The following is a 20,431-nucleotide window of genomic DNA, read 5'->3' on the forward strand; positions in this document are numbered from 1 at the left end:
CCAAAAACCACAAAAAAAAAATAAAAATAAAAATAAATGACTTTTTTTGGTTTTTGGGTCACACCAGCAGTGCTCAGGGTTACTCCTGTTCTATGCTCAGAAATCGCTCCTGGCAAGCTCGGGGGACCATATAGGATGCCGGGATTCGAACCACCATCCCTCCACATGCAAGGCAAACGCCTACCTCCAAGCTATCTCTCCGGCTTCAATAAATGTACTTTTGCTGACCAAGTAGGATTCATCCCAGGGATGCAAAGATGGCTTGGCATAGGCAAAGCAATCAACATAAGATTCCATATGAAGAAAAAATGAAGAAAAATTATCTGGTCATATGGGTAGAAGCAAAGCATTTGGTAAGACCTAGCACCCATTCATGATGAAAACTCAACAAAATAGGAATCAAAGAAATATTCCTCAATAGAACCAAATTCATTTAAGACAGGCCCACAGCAAACTTTAAACTCATTGAAAAAATCTAAAAGCCTTTCCTCTGAGATTAGGCACAATACAATGTTGCCCACTCTCACCACATCTCATCAACATAGTACCGGACGTACTTGCCATCAGAATAAGGCAAGAAAAAATTATCAAGGGCATCCAGAGAAGCAGAAAAAAAGTCAGTCACTCAATATCTGAAGAAATATGATACCAAGAAAATTCTCACAGTTCTTAAAAAAATATCCTAGGAACAATAGATTTCTAACAGTAATCTAACAGTAGCAGCCTACAAAATTCACACAAAATTCTATGGCTTTCTTATGTACAAATTAAAGAGAAGAAAAGATATTTAAAAATCATATTCACAATTTTGCCTCATAAAAATCAAATACCTGTGAATCAGGTATTAAAGAGGTGGAATATCTATACAAAGAAAATTACAAAATACTACTTCATGAAATAAAAAGGGACATGAAGAAATGGAAACACATCTGCTGCTCATGGAATAGAAAGATTAACATTAAAATGGCATTACTTCCCAAAGCACTATACAGGGTCCATGCAGTTCCTATAAGAAACACACAGTGTTTCTCAAAGAAATATGTAAAGCACTTCTGAAATTCATAGAAACAATAAAATTTCCAAAAATAGTCAAAGTAATTATTAGGGAAAAAAAGAAGATGGGAGTAGCATCACCTTCCCCAATATCAACTGTGCTACAAAGCAACAGGAATTAAAATGGTGTGGTATTAGAATAAAGACTCTAGGATCAGGGCCAGAGAGATAGCAATGGAGGAAAGGCGTTTGTGTCTGCATATAGAAGGAAGTGGTTCGAATCCCGGCATCCCATATGGTCTCCTGAGGCCTGCCAGGAGCAATTTCTGAGCATAGAGCCAGGAAGTAAACCTCTAAGTGCTGTCAGGTGTGACAAAAAAAAGACTCTCAGATCAAATGGATAGAACTGAATATCCTTTGTTAAATAGATAACAGAGGTATATGATAAGTTAATTTTGGATAAAGAAACAAAAAATGTGAAGTGGATCAAATAAACCCATTCTTCAAAGACCGGTCAATTACATGCAGGAAGCTGAACTCAAGACCTCTTTCTGGACACAAATATAAAAAGATCAAGTAAAAATGGATTAAAAACCTTGATATCGTGTCTGAAACTCTAACATACTAGAGGTAAATGCAGAAAAAACTCTCTATGTTATTTGGAGCAAAGGGCATTTTCAAGGATGAAATAGCCTGACCAAGTAAGTGGAAGCAAAGATAAATAAATTGGAATTAAATTAATAAATGTTGGGGTCGGGCGGGTGGCGCTAAAGGTAAGTGCCTGCCTTGCCTGTGCTAACCTTGGACGGACCGCGGTTCGATCCCTCGGGTGTCCCATATGGTCCCCCCAAGCCAGGAGCAACTTCTGAGCACATAGCCAGGAGTAACCCCTGGAGCGTTACTGGGTGTGGCCCAAAAACCAAAAAAAAAAAAAATTAATAAATGTTTTGCACCACATGGAAATGATGACCAGGATACAAAGATTCTAGGGAATGGAAGAAATTACTCTAACCAATACCCATCAGATAAGGGATTAATATCTAAGATATATCTCTCCCAATATCTTTTCTCAATAAGGCCCATGGATCAAAGAGATTTTCCTCTATTTGCTCCAAAGTTTGCTTGTCTACCCTACTTATGGACTAGCAGGAATTTATTTGATTAAAATGGCAATACTTCACAAACAATTTTCAGATTTAATGCACCACCTATAAGATTACCCCATTTTTCAAAGAAGTAGATCAAACCATCTTGAAACTCATTTGGAACATAAATATCCGATGAATAACAAAAGCAATCCTTGGGGAAAAAAAATGAGAGGCATCAACTTTCCCCAACTTAAATTGTATTATAAAGCAGTATTCATTAAAAATAGCATGGTACTGGAATAAAGACAGGCATTCAGATCAGTGTAAAAGACTTGAATATTCTGAGACTGACCACTATGTATATGATCAATTAATCCTTGATAAAGGGGCAAGAAATGCAAAGTAGAACAAGGAAATTCTTTTCAACAAGTAGTATTGGGAGAACTGGTCAACTACATGCAAAAAAAGTGAACTCAGATCTCTTTCTAACACCAGACATGACATGGATATCAGATCTGAAACCATAAGGTACTTAAGAGGAAAATATAGTCAAAACACTGTTTGACATTGAAGATATCACTATTCAAGCAAGAGGAAGCAAAAATAAACAAATAGGACTACGTTAAACTAAAAAGCTCTGCGCTTCAAAGGAAACAGTGATGAGGATACAAACACTACCCACAGAATGGGAGAAACTATTGACCCAATACCCATCTGATAAGGAATTAATATGCAAGATATACAAGAAACTGATAAACTAAGCAAGAAAAAGAAAACTTCTAACCCCTTTCAAGAATGAGGAGAAAAAATGAACAGATATTTTCCCAAAGAAGAAATACAGATGGCCAAATAAGGCACATGTAAAAATGCTGCACATCACTAATCATCAGGGAGATGCTAATCAAAACAACAATGAGATACCATCTCATGCCACAAAGACTGGCACACATCACGAAGAACAACAACAACTACTGCTGGTGTGAATGCAGGGTGAAAAGGATTCTTATTCACTGCTTGTGGGAATGCCAATTAGTCCAGCCCTTTTGGAAAACAGTATGGACATTATGCAAAAAAACTAAAAATTGAGTTTTTATATGATCCAGCAATATATATAGATATATAGAGAAATGCCCTAGAAATACAAAAAACATAATTAAAAAAAATAAGCCCTCTGCACTCTTGTATTCATTGTAGTACTATTTAAAGTAGCCAGAATCTGGAAGCAACCCAAGTGCTCAACAGCAGATGAGTGGCTAAACTGTGGTACAATAGAATATATGCAGCTGTTAGGAAAAAATGAAGTCTGGAATTTGCTTATACATGGATAGACATGGAGAGTATTATCCTGAGTGAAATGAGCCAGATGGAAAGGGATAGACATAGAATAATTTCATTCATCTGTGGAATATAAGGCAAATAAAAGACAGTGTGGGGGTGCTATTCAGAGACAATAAAGATAAGGATTTGGAGGACCAGTTCATGGTAGGAAGCTTGCTATAAAGAATGGAAAGTGCTGGGGTCGAAGTGTTGGTGCAAGCGGGAGGGTGTCTGTCTTGTACGCTCTAAACTATGGTGGATTGCGGTTGGATCCCCCAGTGTCCCATATGGTCCCCCAAGCCAGGAGTGATTTCTGAGCGCATAGCCAGAAACCGCTGAGCGTCACTGGGTGTGGCCCAAAAATCAAACAAAAAAATAGAATGGAGAGTGCAGTTTGAATAGAGAAGGGTCTACTATGAAAGTGATAGTTGGAATTATCAGGCAGGGGAGAAGGGAAGGAAAACATTACTGGTGGAAAATGTTCATGGTGAAGGGTAGTGTACCTTGTAAGACTGAAAATCAATAATGAACAAATTTGTAATCACAATGTTTAAATAAAAGGAAAATAAACTGGATATCAGAGATTCGTGGAATTCCTTGATCCTCAAAAAGGTCCCTGAGCTGTTAACAAGCAACCAAAACCTTGTTAGAAAAGAAAATTTCGGGGCCGAAGCAGTGGTGCAAGTGGTAGAGCACCTGCCTTGCACGCTCTAACCTAGGACGAATTGCGGTTCGATCCCCCGGCATTCCATATGGTCCCCCAAGCCAGAAGCAATTTCTGAACACATAGCTAGGAGTAACCCCTGAGCATCACGGGGTGTGGCAAAAAGAAAGAAAGAAAAAGGAAGGAAGGAAGGAAGGAAGGAAGTAAGCAAGGAACGCAGGAAGGAAGGAAGGAAGGAAGGAAGGAAGGAAGGAAGGAAGGGGAAGGAAGGAAGGAAGGAAGGAAGGAAGGAGGAAGGAAGGAAGGAAGGAAGGAAGAGGAAGGAAGGAAGGAAGGAAGGAAGGAAGAAAGAAAGAAGAAAAAGAAGAAGAAAGAAAAGAAAGAAAGAAAAGAAAGAAAAGAAAGAAAAGAAAGAAAGAAAGAAAGAAAGAAAGAAAGAAAGAAAGAAAGAAAGAAAGAAAGAAAGAAAGAAAGAAAGAAAGAAAGAAAGAAAGAAAGAAAGAAAGAAAGAAAGAAAGAAAGAAAGAAAGAAAGAAAGAAAGAAAGAAAGAAAGAAAGTAAAAGAAAAGAAAAAAGAAAGAAAGAAAGAAAAAGAAAGAAAGAAAGAAAGAAAGAAAGAAAGAAAGAAAGAAAGAAAGAAAGAAAATAACATTTCAAGGCAGTATGCTTGCCTTGCACACAATCAATCTGACTTTAATCCTTACACAGAGAGAAATTCCTGAGTGTAAAGCTGGGGAAAAGTCCTGAGCATTGCCAGTGATAGCCTCAAATCAAAAAAGAAAAAAAAAGAAAAGAAAAGAAAATCTCATATTCCAACCAAGGCTCACTGAATCATATTTTGTGGATCAACCTATTTCCAGAATGTTCATTTATCAGAAAAATATAGAAAGTATAAAGTGGAACCAAAAGTGAGCTATTAAGATTGAGAACCCTCTGGGGCCGGAGAGATAGCATGGAGGTAAGGCATTTGCCTTGCATGCAGAAGGACAGTGGTTCGAATCCCGGCAACCCATATGGTCCCCTGTACCTGCCAGCAGCGATACCCCTGGCATAGAGCCAGGGGTAACCCCTGAGCGCTGCTGGGTTTGACCAAAAAAACAAACAATAAAACCAGATTGAGAACCCAGAGTATATGGCCACTTGCCACTAAATACATTTGGTAAATTCCAGAAGAAATATGACTACTTACAGAATTGGGCATGGCTGCACAAGAATACAGGGTATCTCGACCAGCTAATCGTTGTATATTTTCCAAAAGCAGTCCGACAAATGGGAGATACAATTGTGCTATTTTGGCTTGCTGGTTCTGAAAAATAATATTAAAACCTTATTTTTTCTCAGAGTATTATATATAATATGTATAAACTATACAGGATACACATACACTACAAATAAAATCTCCCTATCAGTGTAAAGGCTATAAGCTACAACAAATTAATGAGGCATTGATCATTATATATTTTCAAAATTAATTGCCACAATATTTTCTGGACCTTTGTCTTACTAGATAATGCAGAATGGAATCTCTGCACTCAGACAGAGCTATATAAAGTGAGAGGCTAAAAGATGGATGTAATAGCAGCTGATCCATAAGGCAGATGTTATTCGTCCTATTCAACTCCAGTGTGGGTTGATTTTCACAAGAGCAGTGATTGTGTTCATCCCCAGTGCCTGGACACCCAGCAGATGGTCAATACACAGCTGCTAAAAGAATAAACAAAAGAAGCAAAAGCCCAGTGAATTGCTCTATTCATTCAAGAAACATGTTTTTGGCTTTGATTAAAGCTGCAATGCACATCATGTGATCTTGTGCCTGCGATGAAGCACCTGCTTTGCCTGTTGGTGGCCCTGGATTCAATCCTCAACACTGAAAGTAAAGAACGTAAGAACATAGACTAATGTGACCATGGCTAGCTCCATCTATTTTAAGATAAAAGATAAATGTGCTCACAAACATATCATTAAAACTGGCCAGTAGTTGGGGCTGGAGAGAGAGCAAGGAGGTAAAGTGTTTGCCTTGCATGCAGAAGGACGGTGGTTGGAATCCCAGCATCCCATATGATCCCCCGAGCCTGCCAGGAGTGATTTCTGAGTGCAGAGCCAGGAATAACCCCTGAGTGCTGCTGGGTGTGACCCAACTCCCTCCCCCCAAAAAAATACTGGCCAGTAGTAATCTTAACACAGTATAGCTTATCCAATGTGTTGGGTTTCTTAGCCAAAGGCAGGTCTCATGAGCTATGTATGTACACTGAAGTTAGCAAAACCCGTGTGGGTAGTACTTTCCAGTACCAAATTCCAGAAGTTTCTTTGGGAACATAAACATTAAAATTGGACAACTGACTTAGTCCTCATGTCAAATGTACAAACTACACCAGAAACTGGGACAGTGACAGACTGCCAAGTCAACTAACTTGTCTTAAAAAATTTGTCTACTCATTGAACACCCACTTGAAGCTTTGGAACAAAAGGAAAGCAAGCGAGAAGTCACTGAAAGGGTAATGAGCTTGGCATTTCAACCATTCCCTTAGTCTACACATTTCAACAGGCACTGTGTTTACATATTGAACAAAAGTGTTGTGTACATGGACACGTGCACAAAACTGCACAAAACTAGTAACTGCACAAAAATAGTAAATACTGTTTATATGGGACTAAAATATTTAAAGCTCCACCCCCAGGTAAAATACTATTAAAATACCACTTGCCTTCACTTGCATTTAAAGAGACAGGAAGGAAAAATATTACTTCGTTCTGCAAAGAGAGGTAAACTCACTTTGTTGCCTTTGTGTAAATCCTTTGAAATTGCAGCTGACCGCTTTGCAGCCAGCCACACTACATGAGATCCTTTAACCTCACTACCATGTGCAAGCTGCAGTTAATAAGAACTAGTAGTAACTGGTACGAGTGGAGGGGATGCTCCGTACTCAGTAATGCTCAGGGGATACTCTTGGCTTTGTGCTCAGAAGTGACCCCGCACAGTGCTTGGGAGACCATGTATGGTGGCAGGAATTCAAACCAGGGTCAGTGCATATAAGTAAGCACTTCATTCCTATACTATTATTTGTATACACTATATGCTGTGTGAAGACAGTGGGGACGTGAATCACTCAAAAGAAAATGACACATAATGGAGCAAATTACTTGAGGGTGAGTGAGCTGTTGGAACCAAACCCAACTAAGCTGAAAGAGTGAATAGCATGTCGAAGCTATGGAACTGAAAACTATTTTATCACAGAATTCAACTTAGAAAATTAGCAAGGTTTATAAAGAAAAAATTCTCTGTAACTAAAGAAATATAATTGGAGGGGCCGGAAAGATAGCAGAGCTGTACGGCATTTGCCTTGCAGAAAGCCAACCCAGGAGACGGGTGGCTCGATTTCCAGAATCCCACATGGTCCCCCAAGCCTGCCAGGGGCAATTTCTGAGCACAGAGCAAGGAGTAAACCCTGAGTGCCACCAGGTGTGAAGCACCCCCCAAAAAAAGAAATATAACTGGATAGGGCAGAAATTCTATTTATTAAGGAATAATCTAGAAAATAAATAAAATTTATTTCCAACTCCAATATAATTACAATAAAATAATCAAGACTTTCTTTATATTTGAAGGTAAACAAAGGGTTACAGTATTCACCCTGAGAGCAATGCTTCCTAAAACATTTGTTGAGGTTTGGGGTATTCAGAGTTAGACTAAGTGGTGCTTGGAGGATTGTTACACCAGGAATCTAAGATCGACAACATACAAGCCTGTACCCTAACCCCTGTTTCCTCTCTCTCTCTCTTCTCTCTCTCTCTTCTCTCTCTCTCTCTCTCTCTCTCTCTCTCTCTCTCTCTCCCTCTCTCTCTCTCTCCCTCTCTCTCTCCCTCTCCCCTCCTAAAATCATTTTATTCCTACACATATGCATGTCAATCTGTTTAACTGTTTCCCAGGCCCTTAGGCCCTATATGTCAAAAGCACAATAAATAGCAACTATAGCCATGGTCTTCACACATAGATAATATGAAATATATGAAAGGTTATAGCCACACCCACATTTTTAACTAAGGAAGGAAATATCCAATTACGTATTTTACTATATTATCTCTATATTTATTTAGCATGTCTTCTTAAATTCATCAACAACACACTACATTAATTTAAGGAGATTATTTTATTTTATTTTATTTTAAGGAGATATTTAAGAAAATATACTAAAATGTGTGTATGAAAGTATGCATGATGGTTACAATCCTATCTGACTTGACTTGGCTGGTTTGGTTTTGGTTTGTTTTGTTTTGATTTGGTTTAGTTTGGTTTGGTTTGATTCATATCCAGCAGTGCATAAGGACTATTCCTGGCTTGGTGTTTAGGGGACCATATAGTGTCAGGGATCAAACTCAGGACCTCACACATGTGAAGCAAGTCCTCTACCACTGAATGACATTCCCAGACCTTTCTATGACTTCTTATTTGAAGTTTGAAGGAACCCTTAGGTGACACTCAATATTGCTCAGAAGCTCTTCCTGGCTTGGTGCTTAGGGGTCACTTGTAGAAGTGCTTGGGGGACCAGATGTGGTGCTGAGGAATCAAACCACAGTTGGCTGTGTATAGGCAAGTACCTTAATCCTTGTACTATCTTTCTGTTCCAGAAAGTCATAATTATATATAAATTATAAAATAGTTGCTTTGTTCCTTAGACATGCTTTCAGAGAATAGAGTTCTTAAACAGTTAATGAAATAGCACTTTCAAAATTTAATCATTTAAAGCAAACATATGTAATTTGTGAAAGTGCATGTGTATGTACTGTGTTCTTTACTGAAAACATCATCTTGACTGATGATCAGAGAAGAATTTTATTTATGTGATAACTTATGATGATCTAGGTATCCTTACCTTGTGTTGATATCTTGTGTCAAATGCATGTTTTATCAAAAGATTCTTGATGACAGAGATAGCTGTATATCTGATCTCATAACTGTCTTGAAGAGCCATGGAGGTTTCCCTCAGAAGTAGACCAACCAAGAAGTGATGTTTGCAGTACTCATCTGATAAACTGCATTCAAGGTTTGAATCTGCAGCACAATGAAATTAAGACCCATTTAATTCTCAAAATGACTTTTGCACAAGAAGTCCAAATTATTTAGTAATATGTGATCATGCCATCAGGTGCTATTGTATTAATAAAGCTCAATATTTCTTAGATCATCTAGAGCATGCAAAAGTCTATAAGATTTTTATAGGGTTAGCAAATAACCTTAAAGACAATTGAGCTAAATAACAACTTGTATTTAAATATTGTATTGATTTCCCCCCCCCTTTATTCTTTTTAAGTCCTATGAAGGTGGAACTTAGAATCAAAGATCATTTTTGATAATGTCTTAACACATCTTTTTCTAAAGAAATTCTGTTATAACTACGAAGTTGAATCACTATATAATATGGCAATTGGCTTATCTTTTTATTTATGTCAAGTAAGAAATGGAAGAGAAAAAAGACCAGTGAATCATTCTAAGAATATTAACTATGGACTGTTTAGCAAATAGTACCTATATAAGGGTATATAAGAATAAGCAAAACAGTTCATCTTTGGCCAATTCATCATTGCACAAATACATACAGCTTACTTCATACAGTCAAACTATGCCTCTCATTCCCTTTTAAAGCCCCAATCCTGTTTGAATCCCAGCAGACAGTATTGTGCTTGTGACAATACTCAGAACAGATTGTGATCAATTTCAGTCATTTATTCTCACTCTAATCTTCTCCCTTGCCAGAAACCTAAAAGACAAGTTTTTGGTTTCTTCTATGGCCTCTTTAGCACTTCACAGAAAGCTGCATAGTCACCTGGGCCTTAAATCCTGTGACTAAAATCCTGACCCACCTCCTCCTCCCACAAATTTGCCATTGCTTTCCATAGGAGGGGAAGCATTTGAGAGATACCAATGTAGGCTCTGAGGGAGGGCTAACATGAGGAGGGGTGTTTGATTTGTCAAATACTTCCTCCTCATTTTCACCAGCTGTAATTCTATCTCTGAAACCACAGGCCAGTACCTATTCCTGCTAGAAGCCAACACAGTTTCTTCCTATGCTGTTTCTTCCTGCCTTGGTGACAAGTAGATAGCCATCATTTTCTACATACTAGGGCCAGTCCTGACTAACCTTTCAAAGCTTCATTGGGTGACAAGAGTGACAGAAATGATGTACACTTGAAGGAAATCTACTAGTTCTCCCACCCAACCACCCTTCCCCAGGGGACTGGCTTGAATAGAAACTTTTTTCTACAGGCAGTATTCAGAAGTTGGATCTAAGCAATGCTCCGCCTTACTTTTCAAATAGACACTGCCTCCTCATCTATTTCTGGGTCCCAAAACCAAAGGTGCCTTTGGGCTAGGCAGGAATTGCAAAGCAAACAAAGCCCCCATCCACCTGAGCCATTCATCAAATCAATTGTTTTCAAAGACAGCAAGCTTCTTGAGAGTGAACCGAGTTAAACCTACCTACTGAAGTCAAACGGTCCACGGCAAATGAAAAAAAATCTAATTAATATACGAAAAGAAAAGGGACAAATAAAAAACATAGTAACATAAGAATAGAGTTACACAGCAAAGCATTCAATAAAACTTGCATTGGTGATAACTTAAGTTTATGGACTCAGTGCATGCATATATCTTACTCTGCCTTTCTATTTTCTCTTTTGAAGGTTCGTTCATTTGAGTAGAAAAATACATTTATGTTTCTTTTACTTTAGTCTCATAATAATGCAAACACGACTACAGAGAACAACTTGAAAACAGTCTAGTATCTGTGTTTAAGCGGTAAATTATAAAAATTTGAGATTTCTTCATACAGCAAATATTACCAAGAGATAGACTAAGCTGCAGGAAATACAGAAAACCATTGTCTAGGCTCAAAGAATAACATGAGCATAACTGTAATTTGCCCAATTGAATTAGAAAACATTGTGCTACACTAGCATTAGTAAAAATGTAAAAAAAAAACAAATAAACAAAAATATAAAAAAGAAACAGAAAACCGAAACACATACCTTGAACACGCTGAAGTTTAGGTTTGGCAAAAGCCATTGGCAAGTTCAGAGGAATGTAATGTTCATGATTGCAGATGGTTTGTAGAAATTCAAACTTGTACTCTGCCAGAACCTAAATGCAAAGGAATCATGCATCCATTCATAGTTAGTAGATGTTAATGAAGTGAATAATAAAATATATTTTCAATTTCCTGTTGGAAGAATTTGGGGTCAGAAATCTTGAAGCCCTGAAGCCTTACCTTGAGGCAGGGCCTGTGTACAGCAAAGACAACACAGCAGACCCCAGGCTGCTATACCTTAAAAGGCCATGGTGGTTGGCAGGCCCTTGGAAGACTGAATTTTGAATCATTCCCTAGATATAATGAGTTTGTATTTCCCACAATTATTTGTAAAAATCGATTTATGGCCACCACTTGCTTATCCTTCTAAGACAATAACCCTGGTCCATGGTCAGCCACTTATATAATCCCTAAATTTAATAGGAATCACAAAAAAGAAATGTCCGGCATCTATGGGGTACTCTTCGCAGGGTGTGGGGGTTTCCAGGATGCCTGCAGATGGGACACATTAGACTCTCTTTTATCTCTTCTTCCCTTATTGATCCTGTTGAGCATCTATCGTGGGCTGCTGTAATTAATCTTATATCCCTGAGTAGATATTAAGTCCCAGGAGTCTTTCTGGATAACGTATGTAATCTTAGGGCATCCCAAAACAGCATCCAATGCTTTTGACTTTGATATATAGCTCACTGTACCTAGATAACACAGCAGTTCAAAATCTACCCAGGAGAAAATAAAGTCAGCCTGAAGTTTATAGGGCATTGAGTAACCTTGTTTTTGTCAAGAACCATTTGAATACTGTGTAGTCTAGGGTTGGTGTTTTCTAGGTTCTGTGGTGCTTAGGGACTATTCTTGGCTTTGTGCTCAGTAGTGAACTTTAGGATTTTCAAGAAATGCTTGGGGAACCATTTATGTTGACAAAGATTCAAATTGGGGCATCAGTTGTGTGCCAGGCAAGTGCCCCAACCCCTAATATGCCTGTTTGTAATATCAATCATGGGTCCTACAATACATGCAGCCAATGAGAAGGATCTATGTCTGTCTCATCACACACCAGGGTCAATTCCAGGATTGTGTGGGCCTAACACAGTCCATGTGTCAAATGTTTCCAACCCTCTTACAGGTATACTCTTAGAACTTACCTTAGGATCTTTGGGACTGAATCCAGATATATAGTCATTTATCAGATTAAAAACAAATCCTCTATCCATTAGTGTCAAACAGCGCTATAGAAACCAAATCAAAATGCAATTAGTAATATACTATGAAAAATATTGTGCGCATTTTTATTTTAATATTGTCTGCATTCAAGGGGTGAAAATATCACTTTTACATACAAATAAAAAATAACAATTTCCATGGGTCCAGAGTGATAGAAGAGTGGAGAGGGTACTCGCCTATCTGACTGGGGTTGAATCCCCAGCTCAGAGCCAGGACTAAGTACTGAATGAAATCCCGAATTTGTTTAATAAAACTTTTAGGAATTTGGGCTGGGGATGTGACTCAGTCAGTGGTAAGACAGAACCTAACTTGAAACTTCATCAAGCACAAAAGTCTCAACTGTTTCGAACTAGGGAGATATCCCAAAGGGTTTGAATTGATATCTTGTATGTTCAAGGCTCTGGGATCCCTGGCACTGAAAGTTTTGCCAAACATCACCAAAATGGCCCTTCAGACACTCATCACTACTGGACCTTTAGCAACATGGCATCGGTAGCCCTGTAGGGCCCCTGAGCATTGCTTGGAAGTCCCCCAAACCCCCAAAGAAATTTTGGCACTTCTCCCAAGTCATTTCCCTCAGATATAACACACAGAGAGAAAAAAGTTAAGTAAATAAAACAAAAAACAAAATTCTAAAGGCTCTAAGAACAAAATGCAGGTGAAGAGAATGGGCTAATCAGGGGAAAGAGCTCAATTAGAAGGTGCAGGATGAAAACCAAGCTTTAGCATGTTGGACACAAAGTCATACATGCAGAGGTTGATTTATAATGCTGCATGTATACTAGAAACCTACAGGCTATTTCAATTAATGAAATCTACCATAAAAATCTTTGGTGGTCCTTAGGCGGACATCCAAGATATTTTATTATCTGGCACTGGGAAGCATTTTCAGCTCAACCCACACACATTCTGAACTCTGTACATAAGCTGTTCATCTCTAAACTATTCCTAAATAATTTCTCCCTGTACTCATGAATACTCTACTACCAATAACCTTAACTCTTGTCATCTTGATAAACTTTATTTCTTGGAATATGTACGGATATGTGCATATGTGTCTATATTAAATCACTCGTTCATTTATTTCCCTCTCTTCCATTTGTTGTTCTTTTGTTTTGTTTTGTTTTGGGGAGGGCTACAGCCAGTGATACTCAGGGGTTACTCCTGGCTATGTGCTCAGAAATTGCTCCTGGCTTGGGGGGACCATATGGGACGCCGGCGGATTGAACCAAGGTCCGTCCTAGGTTAGCATATGCAAGGCAAAGGCAAACGCCCTATCACTGCGCCACCACTCCAGCCTCCAGTTTCTAATATTCTTTTTTTTTTTTTTGGTTTTTGAGCCATGCCTGGTGATGCTCAGGCATTACTCCTGGCTATGTGCTCAGAAATCGCTCCTGGCTTGGGGGGACCATATGGATGCCAGAGGATCAAATTGCAGTCAGTCCTAGGTTAGAACGTGCAAGGTAAATGCCCTATAGCTTGTGCCACCGCTCTGGCACCCCACTTGTTGTTATTAATGTTGTGATGACTGGGGATGGAGAGGATCACACACTAATGCCATATTTTTTGTACCAGGAGACAAACTTTTCCTCAAAACGATGCATCTTATGCAGCGAATGCCGCCTGCAACTGAAGCCTGAGTGCAGGGGAGGAGAGCATCTAAAAACTATGTGCGTCTTATGGTCAAGTACGTCTGATGGAGCAAAAAATATGGTACTTGGACTTGCTTTAATCACAGCATATAGGGGTGATGCCAGGAAGCAAAGTGGCTTCATGCTAAATTCACATCTACCATGGGAGCTATCCAAAGGACCCTGTGCAGGGGTCTCAAACTCAATTTACCTGGGGGTTGCAGGAGGCAAAGTCGGGGTGATCCTTGAGTGCAAAATCAGTAGTAAGCCTTGAACATTGGGGGGGTGACCCAAACAACTAAAACAAAACAAAACAAAGATTCCTCTAGGGCAGAGCCACAAAATGTTATACGGAGGGCCATTTGTGGCCCATGGGCAGCGAGTTTGAGACCCCTGCTAGGGGGACCTGAAATTCTTTGAGGCCCGGTGGTTCTCTTTTCCTGTTTCCTGGATTTTGTCAGTACTCAATGTAACTACTGCCCCACTTTATCTTGAGTGTGCATTTGAATCTGAAGATAGCTCCAGCCTCTCAAAGCTTTGAAAGCCCACAGTAGAAGACAAAGGTTTTTGCAATCAGAATTCAATCCATTCTGTTCACATCCTCTTAAAATTCAAGCATAAAGTCCACAGAGGGAGCTGCAGTTTTACATTGCTGAAAGGTTCTTTAATTTACAAAGAGATGTGGAAGTTTGGGCTTTTAATACAACTAAGTGCTAAGAATATTATGTTTTTGTTTTGGGGCCACATCTGTCAGTGCTCATGGATTACTCCTGTCTCCACACTCAGAAATTGTTCCTGGAAGACTTGGGGGACCATATAGGATGCCAGGAATCTAACCTGGGTCAGCCACATGCAAGGCAAATGCCCTGCCACTGAGCTATCGCTCCAGCCCCAGGAACCACACCCAAAAACAAAACAAAACAAGTTTATGTGTGTTCTGACTGGAAAATACTATTTGTAGTATTTTTTAATATTTATCATTAAAATATAGTTATTGTTGATTTGTTTAGTATCTTTTTGTTTTGTTTTGTTTTGGAGCCATACCTGGTGGTGCTCAGGAGTGGCTCCTGGCTCTGTGCTCAGAAATCACTCCTGGAATGTTCAGGGGATCAGCTGGGATGCTGGCAATCGAACCTGGGTCCACTCTGGCTCAGCCACATGCAAGGCAAACAAGCACCCTACCACTGTGCTATTGCTCCAGCTCAAAGAACTAAGATTTCTAAAAGAGTGCTACAATTGTATTTTCAGTTGTAAAATTCAAATACAGCTGATACAAGAACTCTGATAAGAGAACTCCTGGGCTGGGTTTGATCCCGGCATCCAACATGGTCCTGAGTCTGTTGGGAGTGATTCCTAATTGAAGAGCCAGGAGTAACCCCTGAGCAGTGCCCAGTGTGCTTCACCATCAAAAAGAGAAAAGTTTTGGGGACAGAGTATTATTACATCATGTAAGGTGCTTATCTTGGATGTGGCCAACCTGGGTTTAATTCCTGGCATCTCCTAGGGTGCACTGGGCCTGTCAGGAGTGATTCCTGAGCTCAGCCAGGATAATTCCTGAACACCACCATGTCTGATGCAAAATCTAAGAAAAATAAGAGAAGTTTTTAATTTTTTTTCTTTTGGAGGCTTTTGGCTTATTTATTAGACCACACCTGACTGTAGGGTAAATCCTGGCTCCACACTCAAGAATTATTGTTGGTGGGCTTGGAGGACCATATGGGATGACAAGGATTGAACCTGGGTCGACCAGATGCAAGGCAAATTTTCTACCCACTGTGCTATTGCTCTATTCCCAAGAGAGACAGGTTATGTACTGTTCCAGAAAATTATTCTCTGGACATTTAAAAACTAATTGAGAATATTGAAATTTCTTGGAACAGAGCACAGGCTCTTATTATAGTGTTTAGACTTATGATATGATAACAAACTTATTATACCCCACTGTCACCAAAGTGCCCAGGACCTCTGTTCTGGTCTTCTTTCCCTCTTCTGCTCCTCCCTCTGTTTGTAAATGATCTATATTCAAATGCCAAGGGTTTGTCATTGTGTAGTAACTACATGTTTTCTTATTTTGAGTCCCTATTCCACAAATGAGGGCGATCACCCAGCATTAGTCCTTCATCTTCTGCCTTATTTCATTTCACATGATGTCTTCCAGTTCTATCTATATCATAGCAAATTTTATGATTTCATCTTTTCTTATATTTGCATAATATTTGTTGTGTACATATGCCAGAGTGTCTTAATTCATTCACCTGTAGCTGGATATATTGGGTTGTTTCCATAGCCTGGCCCTTATATTTAGCACTCAAATGAACCGAAGTGTGAACAAGTATCTTAATATGTAGTTGGTAAATGGCAAGGCACTAATAGAAGAGTGGGTATAATTTTTACTAAATATATTATAAGAATATACCTGTTATTTATAACCATACAAATACTGTTGTCATCTACTTCGTAGAATGATAACAATTCTGGTAATGCCCCTTCCATATATACAGATAAAAGACAAAACAGAGGCCTAGCATTGTGGTTTGATGAGTAGAGCACACATCTTACATGTTCAAGGCTCTGGCACCATAGGCACCATTCACAAGTGTGCTAAATGTGACCTTCACAACAATGACAAAATCACATACAGCATAATGGTTTTTGGGGTCTTAGGCCATACCCTGCTTTGCTCATGGTTTACTCCTGGCTCTGCACTCTGGGATCACTCCTGACAAACTCAGGGGACTATATAAGGAATCAGGGATTGATCCCTGGTCAGCCACATTAAAGGCAAGTGCTTAAACAATGTAGTTTCTCTTGGGCCTCATAAAATATTTAAACCAAAATATAACAATTATAAATTATAAATGTGTTTCTTTAACAAACACATGGGTTTCTGTGTTTCTCAAATAAATTAATCTCAAATATCTTCCACCACTAATATTTTCAAACAAAAGAATCTTGCTGGTTAAATTTAACATTTTCTTTACATATGTTGGCAAGATGTTTCAAAAAATAGATTGCTTTTATTCAAGGCTGTAAACTTTATGTCTAAAATAAATCAGTCAATTTATATGTAGAAGAACAGAGGGTAGCCTAAGGCATGGTGGGGGACTGTGATAAACCTAGAAAGAACATGACCATCTATAGACATTTAAATTAATATACTTGAAATGCCATCATGCCAGGCATGCTATCTGACCAAGATGCCAAGGCAATTCTATCTGTGTAGAATATCTGATTTAATTAAACAGCCATTTCAGGTGTGGAGGGGCATCAAACTTGACTATTTTCACTCAACTGATGGATTCCCCCAACATCCTTATAGAGACCAAGTGAAATCTCGAAGAGGTGGATAATTTTTCTTTTGGCTTTTAAGATTGCATTGGTGCAAAAAAAAATCCCTTACCAAACCCTGCTTGCATTGAACTTACCTTAAGAAAGCTAGCCAAACTGTAATTGACATTTCTGGACTCTTCGGGAATCTCCCCAAAACGAATAGTCACATGAGGAATTATTGCCAAGAGCAATGAATGCAATACATGATGATATGCCTCAGGAAATCTCTGGCCTCTGGGAAGCTTAAATGGGCATAGAAAAAAGGGCAGTTAGCATATGTCTAAATTAATTGCCATTTTTCCCATTTTTGGGGGGTGAGTCACACATGGCCGTGCTCAGTGGCACTCATGGTAGTGCTCAGGGCACCATATATGGTGTAAGGAATCAAACCAGTTTGAACAGCATGGAAAGCAAGCATCTTTTTTTTTGGTTTTTCGGTCACACCCCCGGCGTTGCTCAGGGGTTACTCCTGGCTGTCTGCTCAGAAATAGCTCCTGGCAGGCACGGGGGGTGGGGGGGGATATGGGACACCGGGATTTGAACCAACCACCTTTGGTCCTGGATAGGCTGCTTGCAAGGCAAACACCACTGTGCTATCTCTCCGGGCCCGGAAAGTAAGCATCTTAGTCCCTGTACTATCTCTCCTGCCAACCATTTCTATTTTCAAGCACATTCTATATTCTAAGCACTTTTCACTGGAATCTAATTTTTTTTCTCCCAATGTACTGTATGCTGTCAGAATATCGAAAACTTTAGTATTAAAATTGACTCATAACATGAATGAGAATGGGTCACTCTGGGTTTAGGGATGTGTGTGATTCAGTGGTACACATTTGAGGTTCTGAGATCTATCTCCAGTTTGGGAACAAAAGAAAAAGTATAGGTCAGTGGGTCATTCTGAACCACTTTAGACTCAAGACTTTAGACTCAAGTTTCTAATATGCAGACATGTCTTTGTTTCTTGTTCCATTTTTTCTGAACAAAGCATACATACATTTCAATTTCAGTCAAGTCAGCCAGTGAAAATTCTAGTAAAATGATAAAAAAAAGTGAGCATATTTTCACTTCACAAGATTTGCCTTTACAACTCCTATAACTAAGACTAATTCTTTGTGCCTTTAAAGTAGTTTTAAAATACAACTAAATGTATGTATCATGTTACAGAAGCACATGTATTACATAAAATACTTTTATGTGTCTTAGATGACATGCCTTAGAATTGCAAGGAAATTCTAATTTGAGACATTTTCTCACAAATGATGTTTCCAGCAAAGATGTCTTTAAACCATAAGACAAAGGTAACCATTTAAAGGCAATGCATTTTATGTGGCAAATAATTAGAGAAAAATTCTATATAGAAGAATCATTGAAGATTGGTCTTTGAGAACATATGAGCTGTCAGATCTCAAATTTATGCAATGCAGCCACTTTAAGTTTTTGGTTTTGTCTTGTTTGGAGATGATGGTTATCAAGAGCAGTGCCCAGAATTTTTTGTGCATAAAATTCTATTACTAAGCTATATCCACCACCCACTTTGATTCTTTTAAAAACAGAATTGACTAAGAACTATTAAACAAATCAGGATTTGGGGGCCAGAGAGATAGCACAATGTTATGCCTTGCATGCGACCATCCCGGGACAAACCAGTTTTCAACTCCCTGCATCCCATATGGTCCCCTGAGCATGCCAAGAGTGATTTCTGAGCTAGGGCCAGGAGTAACCCCTGGGTGCCACAAGGTGCGCCCCCCCATCCCCAAGAAAAACAGTATTTGTATGTCATTGTTATCTGTAAGATTAGCTTTCTCTGTTAGCTATGAACTTTTTGGTTTGAGGTCATATACAAGGGTACCCATATGACCACATGGTCCCAGGGATCAAAATCTTGTCTTCCCCTTGAATAGCAAGCCATCCCATTTCAAGTCTCCCCCAGGCAAAGCATGTACTCCAGTCTTTTGAGCCATCTCCTCAGCCCCCAAAATCAGGTATTAGTTTTCATTCTACTTACCTTAATTTTATTCTCTTCCAACAAGTATGTGGCCATAGACTTGGCAATAATTTCGAAGAAAAACCATGAGTACTAAAAAAAAATAAAGTCAATTTTTACTTGATCTTTGAAGTTCAGCAAAGGGTGACAAATCAGAATGGACATTATTTCCCAGTACTTTTCAGTGATCACTACTCACTATCAAAAGTACTACAGAACATCTTCAAAATGTGTTGACACAAGGGTAATACGATTCACCACAGAACGAAAAGTGGTTAAAAAGGAGGATAATGGGAATGTTCACTTCAGCAAGAAGGCATCACTTAGCAGACATGTATTGAACTGTCACATGAGATTATAAGAGTATTTTACCATATTATTGCTTGGTGATGGGTATTCCCCTGATTCAATATTAATATGTACCTAAAATACTACTGTGAAAGATATGTAAGCCATTATGGAAAAAAATTGTGTTTTTAATCAGAATCTCTCTTTGACTTACATGTATTATAATTATATCAATTATATTATATGTTATGTTATGTTACTATAAAAAAAAAGAAATTCTCTCTATACAACAAATGTTACTGCCCTGTACCCAAATGTAGGATACTATGTCCTAGCCCTAAGCATTCAAGGGAGAGACATGATGCTAATTCAGGTGCTTCAGGTGACAATTCTCTCGATTCCCTTGGAGGGAAGAAATTAAAAAAAGGTTCTGTGGAGAACTGAAGTAAAAAGTGCACAGAGGGGGGAGGACAAATTTGGTGATGGGTATTCCCCTGATTCAGTGTTAATATGTACCTAAAATACTACTGTGAAAGATATGTAACCCACTATGATCAAAATTTTTAAAAAGTGCACAGAGCCAGGCCCGAGAAAGGAAGGGTCCCCTGAGAAAAAGAAGGGAGCCTAGAGTTGAAATGGGAGCGCCTCCAACCAACATCTCTTTGCTACTTTTGGCTCCCGTTGGGCCCCTCATATCCTTACCTTTAAGAGTTTGTTTATAGCCAAGAAGTCTGCTGACTGTTTCAATATGGCAATCATGGTAGTAGCCAAGGTTTCGTGGATGAGTGCAGCTTGAGCAGGGCTCGGTTTTTCAGGACGGAAGCTATACTACA

At 38.9% G+C, this 20,431-nt stretch overlaps 1 protein-coding gene across 1 annotated transcript in view; it reads right to left on the reverse strand.

Annotated features, from left to right (window-relative positions):
• DOCK11 (dedicator of cytokinesis 11) overlaps positions 1-20,431 on the reverse strand; it is a 238,753-nt gene that overhangs the window by 93,952 nt on the left and 124,370 nt on the right. Inside the window, exons 15-21 of the mRNA XM_049767019.1 lie at positions 20,301-20,426; positions 19,332-19,403; positions 17,422-17,568; positions 12,287-12,370; positions 11,086-11,197; positions 8,934-9,112; positions 5,252-5,368 (exon numbers count right to left, since the gene is read on the reverse strand). Of these exons, the coding sequence (XP_049622976.1) occupies positions 5,252-5,368; positions 8,934-9,112; positions 11,086-11,197; positions 12,287-12,370; positions 17,422-17,568; positions 19,332-19,403; positions 20,301-20,426 (837 nt within the window). The remainder of the gene's footprint in view (positions 1-5,251; positions 5,369-8,933; positions 9,113-11,085; positions 11,198-12,286; positions 12,371-17,421; positions 17,569-19,331; positions 19,404-20,300; positions 20,427-20,431) is intronic.

The sequence above is a fragment of the Suncus etruscus genome, chromosome X, assembly GCF_024139225.1.
Source record: "Suncus etruscus isolate mSunEtr1 chromosome X, mSunEtr1.pri.cur, whole genome shotgun sequence".
NCBI lineage: Eukaryota > Metazoa > Chordata > Mammalia > Eulipotyphla > Soricidae > Suncus > Suncus etruscus.